The sequence below is a fragment of the Fopius arisanus genome, unplaced genomic scaffold (genome assembly GCF_000806365.1).
Source record: "Fopius arisanus strain USDA-PBARC FA_bdor unplaced genomic scaffold, ASM80636v1 scaffold00001, whole genome shotgun sequence".
Taxonomy (NCBI): domain Eukaryota; kingdom Metazoa; phylum Arthropoda; class Insecta; order Hymenoptera; family Braconidae; genus Fopius; species Fopius arisanus.
Window position 1 is genome coordinate 3,073,593 of NW_011887740.1, and position 14,769 is coordinate 3,088,361.

General features: G+C 41.3%; 2 protein-coding genes across 5 annotated transcripts in view; both read left to right on the forward strand.

Annotated features, from left to right (window-relative positions):
* Positions 1-14,769, forward strand: part of LOC105262860 (nucleolysin TIAR) — a 268,436-nt gene that overhangs the window by 5,581 nt on the left and 248,086 nt on the right. The window lies entirely within an intron of this gene.
* LOC105262898 (extensin) lies at positions 4,772-9,610 on the forward strand. Its single transcript, XM_011298770.1, has 2 exons — positions 4,772-5,038; positions 5,249-9,610. The coding sequence occupies exons 1-2, from the start codon at positions 5,024-5,026 to the stop codon at positions 8,072-8,074; spliced, it is 2,841 nt and encodes a 946-aa protein (XP_011297072.1). The 5' UTR covers positions 4,772-5,023; the 3' UTR covers positions 8,075-9,610.

The window sequence follows — 14,769 nt, forward strand, 5'->3', positions numbered from 1 at the left end:
GCAACAGTTACTGAAATTAGAAGAAAAAAACAGTATAAGGCATGCGGCATTTAATTAGTTTCATGATGAGTCTTTTTTTGTACCGAACAATTTGTAGCTTGCGGTGGTATCGATTCTGTAGTAGATGATTATATCTAGTCATTGATACAGGGCTTCCACGCTGTGCCGATGATTTTTAAGCGTTCATCGGAGAAAGTGGATAAACTTAAACGTCATTCATCGTTCCGGTGTTTGAGGAGGATATCCAGGTGATTGGAATGTATGTTAACGATACTAATACCAATATTCCACGGTTGATTATGAGATTTCGTTTAGTGTTTCATTGAGAGTATTCACCTCTTCTCTCTCTAATTGGCTGTATCACTCTCCATCCTCCTAAAAAAAATAGAATTTTCTTGTTTTGGATGTGTTGACAACTCGTAAACTGACCGAATTAGGAAGTAGTCGTGTATTTATTTATCCAATTCGATTTTTTTTTAAGAAACCTTATGTCATTCTTATTGGCATTATCTGGTAAAAATGTTTATTATATTCATTCTTATTATTATTGAGATATGAATAAATTTTTAAATATAGTTAAGAGAGAATAATATTTATTTCCTGTCATTGGTTGCCAAATCTTGACGAAAATTAATGATCCGTCGAATAAGTGATTTACAAAATTTTTTTTAGGGAATGGGTGTCAACTATTGCTTGTGAAAGGCCGAGATATGATCGATCAAGTCACGATCGATTTCCGGTTATTGATACTGCGAAGGTTGCGAATAATTTTGTCTCGAATTTTATATTCAAACTGATGTTCTTATCCGATTGCGCCGCACAAATTCGCGGATTATTTCGCTATCGGTGCTGGATAATTAATAAGTGTTCCCGTCATGCGTTGTCCCTTTCCCAGAAATACTGTCCCGAAAAAACCTGTTCCATGATTCAATAGAAAATTTTCGATGATGAAATCAATGGAATCACGTGAGAATTGCCTTGGCATTCAGACGAGTGACACTTGACTGGAAAGAAATGGCTTTTCGAAAATTATATTATCATTATTCTTTCTTCATTCAACCGAATGTCAAATGATCGATGACAGGAACAAATCACGGAGGTTGTACGTCCTATAATTGAAGTAATCGACTCAATCAATGTATAATGTCAATAGGTTCTCAGTCAATACGTCCGACAATTTCTAGTTGTGTGAAAGTTCTCACAGAAAATCCTCCGTTCCATACGAATGTTCAGCAAGTATTCCTCAAGATTCAGTTTTTTTTTTAATCGGTAAAAACAGAAATTTAAGAGATTTTTATTTCACAAAAATTCTCAAATATTCGATAAAATTCTTGTTGAGTAAAATAATATTGAATAGAAGTATTTATCTTTTGCTGGATAATTTTTCTGGGATTTCCGTGGAAATGATACGCGAATGCGCGACTTGTCACGTAATTTTTCTTAATGTTTTTTTTCATCGCGTACAACTACAAAATGGGAAAACCAGCACGCAACTCGATAAAGAATGCTCCACCATCAAAATGAGCCCAACGGCGTTCCTAGATTGATTAAATTCTTCAAATATTCTCAATTACTTTTGCTGTGCATTTCAGTTGGTGTTATTAAGAGTGGATAGCCCAGAAAATCTCTCCTAAACCTATTATGAGGGAAATTTATCGGGAATGTTACTTGGCACATTGTTTTCGATAGAATAATTGTTTATATTTTTTCACCGCTTTCTGATGATTTCGGGAACATAATTAAGAAGTTTTACGTTATCATCTAATTCAATTTTTAGGCAGAGGACCAATTGAAATTTCCAACCTGCCTGGAATTTTCAATAAACATATAAATATATTCAGTACCAGATACCACAGCCTTTTGAGTTAATAAAAAAATCAAGAATACATAAATGTTACCGTAAAATAAAATTTCCAATCGCGAAACTCGTTAAAATATGCATAAAAAATGATCAACGGTGTGTTTATCGATCAATAATCGAAGAAATAACTCAATAACAGGGCAGCAAGAATTTAAAGGGCGGTGATCTCGATTTGGCACGAGAAATTCATCACTAAAATTGATAATTGGGCATTACGACATCCGCCGTATGATCGATTTTATGATCCGACAAATAGAGCGATATAGTTTATGAATAATGGTTGATCATAAAGAATGCTTGTAAAAGCATAACTGTACGTCAAAGATAATCAGTCGTATCGTGTTAAATTACAACTACAAAAATGGGAAAGTCGTCCCAGAACCGATAGAGAATGTTCCACGACCGAAATTCCCCCAATTACATCGGAACCGGGAGGAAACTCTCACTTGGATAACGTTCCTACCTGAATTTTCACTGGTATTTCGCTCGTCAGTGCTGTTACATTCAACCTTGATGAATTCCACTAAACCGGACTCTTCTGGTATATAAAAAAAAACGTTCAAAAACGTAACTTCTCGGAAAGTCATTCCCACGCAGACACTACCCCACCCGGAAGTCCTCAAAACCATCATGATCCTCCGAGATCGATAAAACACTGGTTTCATTCTCACTGAAATTACAACTCAACTAAATTACCTCTTCAACAATGTCTCATCGATTTTAGATAACTTCTGGCTCTCACAGACGCGCAATTCCCCCATCGGTCCTCTCCAATGGTTTCATTTCTCCTCTACTCAGGAAAAGAAACAGTAATTAGTAGTAAAACAGTTCATGACTCGAAAATTGACATTAAAAAACATCTGGTACTGAGAAGAAGAAATATCGGCAAAAAATTTTGCACTTGTCCCCAACATGTAAATAATTTTCAAATGATAAGGAAGTCATATGTGAAAGTAACTCTAGGTAAATGGATTTATTCGATAGTTCTGAAATTTTAAACTTAAACCATTTTCAACCAAAAAAAACTTGATTTTTCCATAAGAGATTTTCGTTATGCACGTAAAGACGCACACCTCAAAAGAATTTTTTGTTATTCCAGCGAAACTGTAAAGACGCTGTTTGATGTTGCATCAAGTCAAAGCCACACATTGAAAAATCGAAAGCACTCGATGTTGAGACATTTGATGTTTCTATCCGATATTTCCTGTGCAGTGCATCTAAATTATTAAAAAGTAGAAGAGCTGTTGAGGTAGTCTTACGAAATATGCAAGTCCGGGCTGACACATGAAATATAGTAACAGGCATGAAATAATTCACATGAGCCAGTGTATTGTTGCACATGAGTGAGCGAAAGAGATTGCTCATTAGTCGTTACCCATAAAGAGTATTACAAAAAAAAAAACCCTCGCCCCCTTCATTTCCCCTCAGACACCAAAAAATATTTGAGTAAATGTACACACGACACTTTTTCCATCCTAAACCCGCGCTCACGCAATCCGCACGAAGTGTTACTTACCATTTTCACTGCTCCCATTTCCTTTCCCCCGGACATGCTGTATTTTATTATTCCGCCGTTCCGTTGTTACTGAATAATTATTCAGAGGAGTTTGAGGAATCCTGCAAGAGTTGTGTGTAACACGGGGAGTAATGAGTGGGCTGACAACTGAATTTTTTACCTCCTTTTCGTAACGTTGTTTAAGATAGGGAAAAAAAAAACTTTTACCTAAGCCATCATCGGTTCACGGAAGAGATACAGGTGATAATAAAAGCAAGAAGTGCAGCGAAAGTGGAGAGATCGCACTCGTGACTCTCATCGTTGGAATCACGTGATGTCCTTGGTTTGATGCCAAGAATCGTAGGTACAGGCTTGTAGTTTACCTTGAGGATAGTTTCCATCGATGATTTCTCCCAATGGTTTTATTGTCTACCCTAGTGGTATGCGTGAAAATCACCATTCATGATCACTCGTCTTCGGGATGGAAAGAAAGTTCTGTGTAAAAACGGCGCACCTGTACAGTCTCCGGCATTCCAATCCTTCCCGCTTGACCCGGAAAGTTAAAAAATACATCACCTTGACCATCAGCCGACATATCATTCAGTGGCACCACTTATTTCTCATTTTCTCTTTCGTTCGGTTTGTTTAGTTGGGTTTATCATTTTGTACTTCGTCATAGCTGTTAACGATCGGCCGCTTCATTATCGATACGACATCCAATTACTTTTATTTTTTCTTATTAATTTTATCAAGCGCTTGATATCCATGACGGCATTTCTCGTCACCATTTTTCTAACACTCGATTACCGCAGTTGCATGCGGAAAAAAATCTGTTTACTGTTTACTCACGGAAAAAATCTTTTAACAATAGTAATATATAATTGAGTAACTACTACAACAATTAAGTGAAATTTTCTAGAGTATAAATCAAGTGAAATGTTACTCTCTTGAGAATTGATAATGAATTGTCCTTGAGGTGTCAACGTATTGGTAATAAACGGATTGGCAAAAAATTGAAAGACATTTCGTTCTGATTCAGTGGTTGAATTACCCTACGACTAATGCAATCCCATGGGAGTTTAGTTGAATAAACCTGGCGAACTTGTGAGCAATTACTACCGAGAGTCAACGGTCTAACGTGTATTTTCCGTTTAGCGCGTGTGATGTACGGCAATTCCCCCTGGACCCCCCTTGTGAGCAGTGATGATGGCCAGCCTACTTTCTCCACAAAGATATTTTTTTTTTACCTGAAGCCTGTTCTCTTCTCCCTCTCACCTTTTACCAAGTGGTCCCTCGGTCCCCTTCTACCGATTTTTCTCGTGGTATCACTGGAGTCCCTCATTGCCCGGGTCTTCACCATTCCTCAACTGCTCCGACTACGGCAGTAGCCGATGACGACTCCAATACAGTAACAGTAGATCGTACCTGTTGTGAATCTATATAAGCTCGTGGTTTCTCGCTCAGCTCAACATTTTTTCAATCGCCAACAACGCGAGTGGTTCGTCCCTCCGACACCACACATGTCATCGGCATGACGGTTTACACGTGAATTTCTGTTAATTATCCTGTGCACTGTGGTTTTAACTGGAGAAATTAATTGTTTCGTTGGATTTTTAGTGCGTGCTGTTTAGTTAGGAACTTTTCAAGTGTCAAGTGTGACAAGTGCCATGAAAAATTTTAAGGTAGGCATTACATTTTTTTTTTCTTTCCGAGCCGATGAATTTTTGTGTACTGGAAATTTATTATGCATGAGAATAATCGTGCCGGGTCCAATTGAAAAAAAGTGTGAAACTGCGGAATCTGTCCTTTACCTTCCCGTGTATTGAATTCCTTGCCATTGATGAAACTTTTTAATTGATCTAATGGATTAAAAAAATTTTTTGTGCTTTCAGTTGGTCGGTATACTGCTCTGTATCGCGCTTTTAAGCGATCACGCATCTGCAGTATTGAACAAAAGTAGCAACAAAAATGTAAATAATGAAAATCCTGAGAGCGAGAAGACGAGTGATAAATCGGCGGAAGATAGAATAAGCTCTGAATACGGTGTGCCAAGGCCGAGTTTTAATGGACCAGCCCCGGTATACGGACCTCCAGAATTAACTGGAAATCATGCGCCAGTTCAAGTATTTCCACCGCCCCCACCGGAATTACCGCCACCACCCCAACCATCTCACGGCCCAGGAAGGCCACTATCATTGTACGGGCTTCCTCGAAATCCACCACAATTGCAGTACCCTCCACGACCCCTGAATCTACCTCCTTGGAAATTGTCTCCCACATCTCCCCGTTTTCCTGTGAAAACACCTGGTCATGGACCTTCAATCCCAATATCCGTGGAGGCTTATGGACCACCAGTTAATGTTCCAACTCCCTCATTCTCCCTTCCGAACAACTACGGTCCACCTCTTCCCCTTCCCCCCATTCCTCAACCGCCACCTCCAGGTGTTCCAGCTCCCCCAACTCCCCCCGACATCAAATACGACGGCTGGCAACCCATTGCCGGTCACATAGAGACGCCAAACGCAAACATTCACACTGCACCCAGTGTCAATCTTGATGGTTCAGCCAATGTCAATTTGCCAAGTAACTCGTACGGTGAGCCGATAAACAATCCAGAAGACCACAGCCTCAGACAGTCAATCGGTCAGAGTGACCAAGGCTTGCCACCTCCATTGTTACCGGATGCCGAGCCACTTCACAACATTCAGGAAGCTGCACAGAGCTTACCAGCTCACCCAACTCACACCCCTGAGTCATCCCCGACAGCCAGTGCTCTGGTGTCATCATTGAACGTTGCCACGAGTTCCGGTTTGGACAGTCTTGTCAGCAGCAACCATGACGCAGCCCTCAATTTTCCATCGCCGCAAGCTCCTTGCTATCACTCATCACCATCGGGGCCAGCCCAAGTGGCTGACTCCTACGGGGCCCCTCCGCTAGGGCCCGGACCAGGGAGTGACTCTTTCGGGGCGCCGCCACCAGGACCCGGACCAGTGAGCGACTCTTTCGGAGCGCCACCACCAGGACCCGGACCCATCAGCGACTCCTATGGTGCACCCCCACCAGGGCCACCTCCACCAGGGCCACCTCCACCAGGACCTGGAGTAGTAAGCGATTTTCACGGTGGACCTCCACGAGGTCCCATCAGCAACTCCTACGGCGCACCTCCACCCCCGCGACGGCCTTTCCCCGGGCCCCACGGTCCCGGCTTCGGCCCGGGTTTCAATCTCCCCGGTTTCCGTCCACCCCATCGTCCCCCCTTCTTCCCACCTCACCACTCCCGAAATCACGGGCCTTCCCGATTCCACGGTGTCGCACACTCCCTTATCCCTCCGCGAAGTCGTGCCCCTCTCAAATTCCGTGAATCCGTTCCTCCCGGTCTCTTCAATACAATCAATCACTCCTCGTCGAGGCCCTCGAATGGTCCCATAAAACCAGCAAGTAGTTACGGTCCTCCAAGATTTGGCTTCAACCTCCAACAACAACTGCCAATCCCGTCGAATCCCGTTTCCTTCCACTCAAGCAACACCGGGACATTCAGTTCATCCTCCGTTGGCTCCCCGCTCGCCGCCCCGAACGTCAACTACGGCACCCCTCTATCCTTCACCGCCTTTAATACCCCATCCCCAGTATTGACTTATGGCGCACCAAACTTTGGCCCAGCGAGCACCTTCATCTCCGCGTCAAACGTGGGTCGAGGTAATCTCTACAATCAACACAGTTCCTTATCCACATCATACGGTAGTCCCCTGCCATTGCCCCAGCAATTCAATGGCCAGGACGACTCGACTGGTTACCAGAAACCAATAGAGACACCTATTCAATTATCAAGTTTCTCACAGTCCCAAGGAAACTCAGATTCTTCCCTCCTAACGGACTATCCACTTCCCTCGATCAATGAATTAGCACTGGAGTCACCACCCAACAACGAGCACCACCAAATCAACTTGAAAGACAGTTACGGAAATCCAGCGGACGTTGGTTACGACCAGCGGTCAGCACCAAGTGTCAATTATAACAGCGAAACGATCAATGGGGCATCGGCGGAGGCATTGACGGCAGCTCTGACAGCTCAGGGTTACAGCCAGAGTTCGACAAATAACAATGAGCACCACCTCGACGCACATCATGACGCGAACGTTCTAGCCAATACTATCAACGTAGACCAACTGACGCAGATGCACAATGGGGACAGTGAACCGGCGTTGGCCCTCGCTCAGACCCTCTCCGCCGAGGGTGCAACCGATGGTTTCCAGATTCAAGGATCCAAGGGTACCTACTCCCTTCAGATTCAGTCCTCCAACGGCCTTCAACAGAATTCGGACGGCTCGATAAGACACGATCAGCTCCTCTCGGAGGGACTCCTGCAGGACATCCTAGCGGCTATCGAACAGCCGGAGGACCAGAACAGGATGCAGCTATTTCAAGTACAAGGCCTTCCCCAGGCCCAACAACTCAATGAATTCCATCAGGACTACCAGTACGATCGCAATGACGAGGACCTGAATGATGCAGCAACTTCCTCAATCGTCGCCGCAACGAGCAAAGGGAAATCCGAGGGAGTCGTGAGTCCCGACGATGTTGCCCTCTTCTTTAGAAACAATTACACAGACGAGTCGGTTAAGGAGATCAGGTCAACGGCCGACAGCGAGGGAAACGTCGAGGACTTGAAGAAAGCGAGTGGGGAAGGTACAACTGAGAAACCAACTGAGAAATCCTGAAGCACGCTCAAACCACTCTTTCGTTAATATTTATTTGGATAATAATAAAAATAGCAATCGTGTAATCAAACCAGAATATTTGCAATCTACTCCATGGAGGATGCTGCTAAACTCGTCAATGCGGCATATCTTCTACACCGCAAACTTGCGTCAGCGGAAGCGCGAGATATCATCGGACTTTCACCGGTGCCGCGTAATCCACGACCAACTAAACTCTGTATGAATCAGATCATCTTTCCCAGATAACTCAACGTCGAGTTAATTATGTGCACTTTGAAATTACCAATGTGCACAAGCAATCCAATAAAATTTGTTAATTCCACCTGATTTTTCCAGTCTCCTTACTCGAAGGTGATTAAAATCCGACGAAACTCGTGAGCATCGAACCTTTTATGGACTAAGCTAGAGAACAATACGTTCAAAATATGATAAAATAACGAAATCGGACAATGAGGACAATGAGATTTTGGTCTGCATGTGGGTCAACGGGTCAGTTTCAACGGCGAAGTTCTTCACAGTAAAGTGCACTGAGCACGGATGAGCTCAAAACAAGGTGAAAGTTCAGTGTTGTCTACTCGAAGAAGATGTGTTCCGTGAAGAAAAAAAAAATAAGAAGTCCCATGTGAAAACCAGTCTCTCTCCATTACTCCGCGACCTGTCCCGCCATTCTGGTGCATGCACTTTTTGGCCAATACTCGATGATGCACTGGGAAGGAATTTCAATTGAACGAGTACATGGAATATTCGATGCCTAAAATGTTCTCATCGAGAATCGGAATGAGCACTAATCGACTGCATAAACCCTGACACATTAAGCCATAATTGTACCCCTACACGATGAAAAAACTAATCGTATCTTTTATCGTAGTCTTATTTATTTTTTTTTTTATGGAGACCTTATCAGCCGGGCATGGAGGGTAGGGTCATTGCCGATTTGTATCCGCCCGGCGATAAAGCTATTTCATAGTCAAGTGGTGACCATACGGCATTTATAAATAATAACCTTGAGATATCAAATTCTTGGAGAAATCGCTGAAAGAAATTTCGCCACGAAATGAAAAAGAAAATCGGTAAAATCAATAGCTACTGCAAAGTTTTATATTTATTATTCAGTGTAATACCGGAGAAGGAAAAATGTTGCACAGCCTCGAATATTGCGTTCGCAATGAAAACGTATGAATATATGGGGCTTAATTAAAAATTAAAGTGGATTGAAGGATTTTCATCAATTTGTTTGACTAACTGAACTTTCACATCGAATTTAATAGTAATTATTGAGAATTAAGAATCAATTGTCCATGAAAATTTAATTTCATTCTAACCACGTACACGTTTTCTCATAAAATCTACTAAGAAATATGAATTATTACGTTTTACCACTTGGCTAAGGAAATTACGCGAATTAATCGGTCGGATACACAACATGGTACTCACGTTTATACGCATGATGATGCTTTGTATGATATACTTTTTTATGAATGGAGGCTACTTGCGTGAAACGTGTAAATATGACATAATACTCTGTAAATATATAAAAAGATGAATTGAGTAAAATGTGTGGTGATTTTACCTTTATTCATTGAATTCCGTTTTTATTGAACGCTCTGATTGACTGATTGGGTGATTTACGAGTTCTCCACGGATGAATAATTTCCTCTTGCATCCAGTTGTCTTCGCTATTCCCGTTGTTTTGCATTCCGAGTTTATTGGATTGACTCATATCCGGGTCAGCACTTTTCGGCATATTCATCCTAGCATTCATTCGGGATTCCAATTTGGTTATACTCTCTGAGAAAGTAGATTCACTCAACGTGATGTTTATAAAACAATGATTCACCGAATAATTTGTTTCCGAAACCATCAATTTACATGAATTCACATTCAATCTGACAATAATTAATTATTTTCAAAGTGTATACTATATATAATACTATTCGCTATACTATCGATACTACGCCAATTTAAATAAAAATGTGTCGACATTACCATTTCGTTTATAAAAAATGGAATAAATTGTGTGTGATGAAAAAACACATATTTACAGGATGCAAGATATTTTTGGTCACTGCATGCTGGGAGGTTCACAACCGCGAGATGATTAGAGTGGGTGCACAAAAAAAAAGGTGCCTTTAATTTGGGGCTTTTCTTTCAGTGCGGAAGCCAGGCATTATATCAGCAGTGGAGATACTCTGGAGATAGTGGAGGAGAATGTACGAGGGGGAATTAGCTGCGTTGCCTCTAAGTAGGATTACGTTTATGTAAATGAACCGCCTATCCCATCATACGGGCGTTAGGCTTTGCTTTTCTCCATTTTATATTGTCCCTCCGAGTAGACCCTCAGGCCCTGACTCTCACATTTCAGTTAATTTGCCCACATCCGAGCTTGACAATTTTTATCCTATTCCTCTTCTTCACGCATATTCTATTTTTTTTTTTCAAACGAAAGCAACACATCGACCAAACAAACGGTAATAATTGGAGTGTTGGAGGGAAATGTTGCTTGATGGGTAAACGCCATGGGTACTCAAATAATGAAATGAAAAATGCTGAGTGACAATTGCATTGTGTTAAAGACGATTTTTTTTTTCATTCTACGGAGGGATAAATGAGAGGACTTGCAATGGCAGTTATTTCGTTAACGATACATACATAGGGGAGGCAGTGGTGAATTCCCACGGAGATATCGTTCACTCCTTCCGCCAACTGGATTCAACTTTCAGTTTTTATTGTTTTATCTTCTTCACGTCGGGCTGAGGACGTTAGATCGGAAATGGTATGGATGATTTTTCCTTATTTCAGCTATTAGATTTTTTTTTATTCATTAGGGCGCCGAGATTTTTTTTTCACACCTTCAGGAACACGGGAATGAACTTTTATTACAACAAACGAGAATTCACGGGGTTTTAAATTTTATTCGCATTAACTCTGGGGGAGGTCTTGTTTGAATATTCTCGGAGGCTTTATCTTCTGACTGCGGCTAAATGGCATTAATCCATGTTAAATCCCCAGTTCGAAGATTGGGCACAGCAGTGCAATTTTATTTGATTTTTCATTGTCTTCTATTTTTGTTGAGAAGTTGGAATTTTGAGGAAATGGAACAATCGGTTTAAAATGAAAGGAGGAAAAACGAAAGATGGAAAGAAGCTAAAAGGCTACGTAAGAAGACGGGGTAAAAAGGGGGATGTTGGGGATGTTGGGGAGGTTCCAAGAGGAATTCTACATAAAAATCGGTGAAATATGCATAGCCGTTACGAGGAGAATGAGGAAAGGAGCTCTCGAGGGAAAACGGAATCCGGAATCCAAGAGAGTTGGCTGGATGGGGTAGGGGAAGAGTTGGATACAGAAAGAAGTTGAGATAAATAAAGGCAGAGTGCATGAACATCTTGCCTTGGAACCAAAATGAAACTTTGGTGTTATGTCCCTGTGGAAGTCCTGCATGCGCGCGCAGATTTGTTCAATGTCACTTCAAGAATCTCCAAGGATTTTAGATTTTTTTCTACAGGTAATTTGTTGTGATACTCGCCTTGTTTTAGCTTTGAGAAATTATTTCCATTTTCCTGCTCAAGTCTTTTGCAATTCGGTCGAGTGTCGAAAATATTATTCATTTATTTAATCCCGATGCTCCAAATTTAATTCCCAATACGAGAATTATATTGAACTATAAAATGATCATTCAACAAATGGCTCTGCATTGTTTTCATCACCGATTTGAAATTATTCTGAATTTTTTACGAATTTCCAATATATATTCGCTTCATGTTATTATACTCATATTATTAAGTATATTTTATACGAAATTATGTCTTAAATCTTCCCACTGCTTATAATTAAGACGGGAAACTCACGCGTTTTTGATAGTCACTAAAAATGTCACAGAGGGTCGAGCAGAAGTGGTTAAGGAGTTTCGACAGTCTCGGGATTTTCGCAGAGTGGTATATGGCGCGACTTTTCGACAGAAAGGGGAAACGGGGGTGAAGAAAGAGAGAAGAGGAGGGGGTGAGAACGGGGGTGAATGGCGGGAGGAAGGGAGGAAAGGGGGTTCTGTGTGGATGAGGAGAGAGTTGCGTATACCTCCTTAACGCTCCTCTGGCGATATTAGCAATACTCGGAGGCTCATAAAGTCGAGCGTAGCGCAATTCGAGTCACTTTGCGAACCCTTTATACACTCGGGCATTTTCTCCTCTCCCCCATTTTCTCATTCGTTGAGAGGCTAGATTTACAGAACTGGAATATACCGGCTCGTAACCCAATGGGAGAGGGTTAAATTATTTTCTCCAGGAAAATGTATACCATTCAGACTGAGATTTCTTTCACCCTTTTCGTTTGTGTTGGTAATTAACGTTTGATCTCTCGATACTGTATTGTTTACTTTAATGAGATTGTGTTCTCAATTTTCTGTCGAGAGACTGACATTTTTGTTTCTTTTTTCTTTTTACAGTTTGGACGACTGTTTGGTAATAATTAGTATTTCAATTCGTGAAGATGATTTTTAATTCGTTTTTTGTGTTCGATATTGTAATTTTATGCATATTGCCGAAGTATTCTTATTTGATGGAGTGAAAGTGAACGACAATACCTGGGAATTCAATGAAAAATGTGAGACCTTACAAGACTGGGACTAATTATTGGAATAATTAGTTTCGCAACTTCTATTGTGACGAAATAATAAACAGGTTCATTAACTTCGCTGATATTTCGCCGATTCCTGGGAATGCGCTCAATGATTCCGTGAGATAGTCTAGTATTTGGGGAATTTGTAGTTGTAATTCCACCGTATTTTGACAATGAGTATGAAAATTCAAGCATTCATTGAAAAATCAATCATCAGTTAGCAGAAAACCAATTTTCTTGAATTTTCAAAATGTTCATAAAAAAAGTGGAGTTGATCTCTAAATAAAAAAATCCGAATAAAATATTGAATAATCAAATGAATAATGATGAAATAATAAAATAATTTAAAAATAAAAATAGACACGAATAATAAAAAATCTGAATGAAAAAATTTCCAAATGAAAATACTGGCCAGAGTCGGTTATATAAACTGCATGTTGCAGAGGGTGGACTCTGGCTGGACGTTAATTAACCCATGGGTCCCGTAGCGTCAAATAAATTTCGGTTAGAACGTGAGAAGCAACAAATCTCAGTCAGGTGGTTTGTCTGGTCGCAGGGTATGCTCAAGTTGCGTCGTTTCTCCAACGCGATATGCGGGTGGAACTCCCACTCTTTATCCCACTCGTCCTCTTCTCATCAGATTTCGAGGAGGTTGTAGAGAGAGAGAGGGAGAGAGAGAGAGAGAGAGAGAGAGAGAGAAAGAGAGAGAAAGAGAGATCGGGGACTGAATGAGAGGGTCCCCAGCCGTCAAGGGACGATGGGTACTTGGCAACCGTTGGGGATAGGTGTGTATACGTGGTGTAAAGGGAAGTGAGTAAAGACTCGATGGAGACAGAAAAAGAGAGAGAGAAAGATAGAATGAGAGAAAGAAAGAGAGAGAGAAAGAGAGTGCAGGGCCTATTTCACCAGCCGCCGGCATTCGCGCGCGCCTCCTAATTAGAGAAATTTAAATTCATAGCCGTCACCCCAGGCTCCCAACTCCTCTCCCCCATCCCAGCTAAACCATTTCCAACGTCTTCTTTTTCTTCTCCACCCGCCGTACCTTCTCTCTTTTTTTCATTCACTTATTTATTCTCTCACTTATTCTCTCCAGTCTCGCTGCATACCTTCACGATTGTACTTCTCTCCCCCGTTTTATAGCAGTTAATTTCGAATCAACTATCGTTTTATGTACGATGAAAGGCGTTCTCGAGGCTAGGTCGAGGGAGTGATGGATTGTCCATAAATTCTTCTATTTTTATTTACATGCGGAATTCTGGTGGACATTTTGGCATGGAATTCACCGGGTTTGTTTGGGGAATTTTCAACGCGTGACAGTTCCACATGAAATTCAATGAAATTCAGCGATTCAAATTCAATATTCCGTGATAGGATCTATGGGACAGACTATGGTTCCATTATTGCAGGGAAATTTCTCTGAATCATTTAGAATATTTTGGGAAGGAAGTTGACTGGTCCCGGGACCAGGGAGAGAGTATTTTTTTATTGCCATATTTTTCTCGCTTCACTGAGTTTTATTATTATCTATACGCGGGCCATCAAAAAGTTAATCAAAATATGGCAATTAAAAAAAAGGAATTTTTTTTGCTCCGGGGGCAAATATAGGATTTTTGAGGAGAGAGTAATTTTATCGGAAAATTGAATTTTTTCACCAATTAATAGTCGATTCTTCATGTATCTATCCCCGGACGATAATTCAACCCTCAAATAAAAAAAGAAAAAATACTATAGGTTACCTTTGGCCGAATATTCCAGATGTCGAGATAATACCTTAACGGAATGCTTCGTGGACGTTATGATGAAAATGACTATTACTGGAGTTTCCCTGGGTACATCAGCACACATATCGTTGATGTACATGAATAAACTTTGGCCAGCAGCGGCGCCCCGAGAGCTTATCTCGACGGGGATGGGGCTAGAACCCCTTAACAAGTTGCACTCGTGCCACTCAGCGGGGGTGACTTTTTATCGGGTGACTATCCGCCGACTAAAAGCCTTTATAAATCAGAAGAAGTAAAGGCGGCCAACGGCGATCGTGTTCTAGAGTGCTTTTGCTTTCAAACTCCTACGAAAGTGACCTTTAG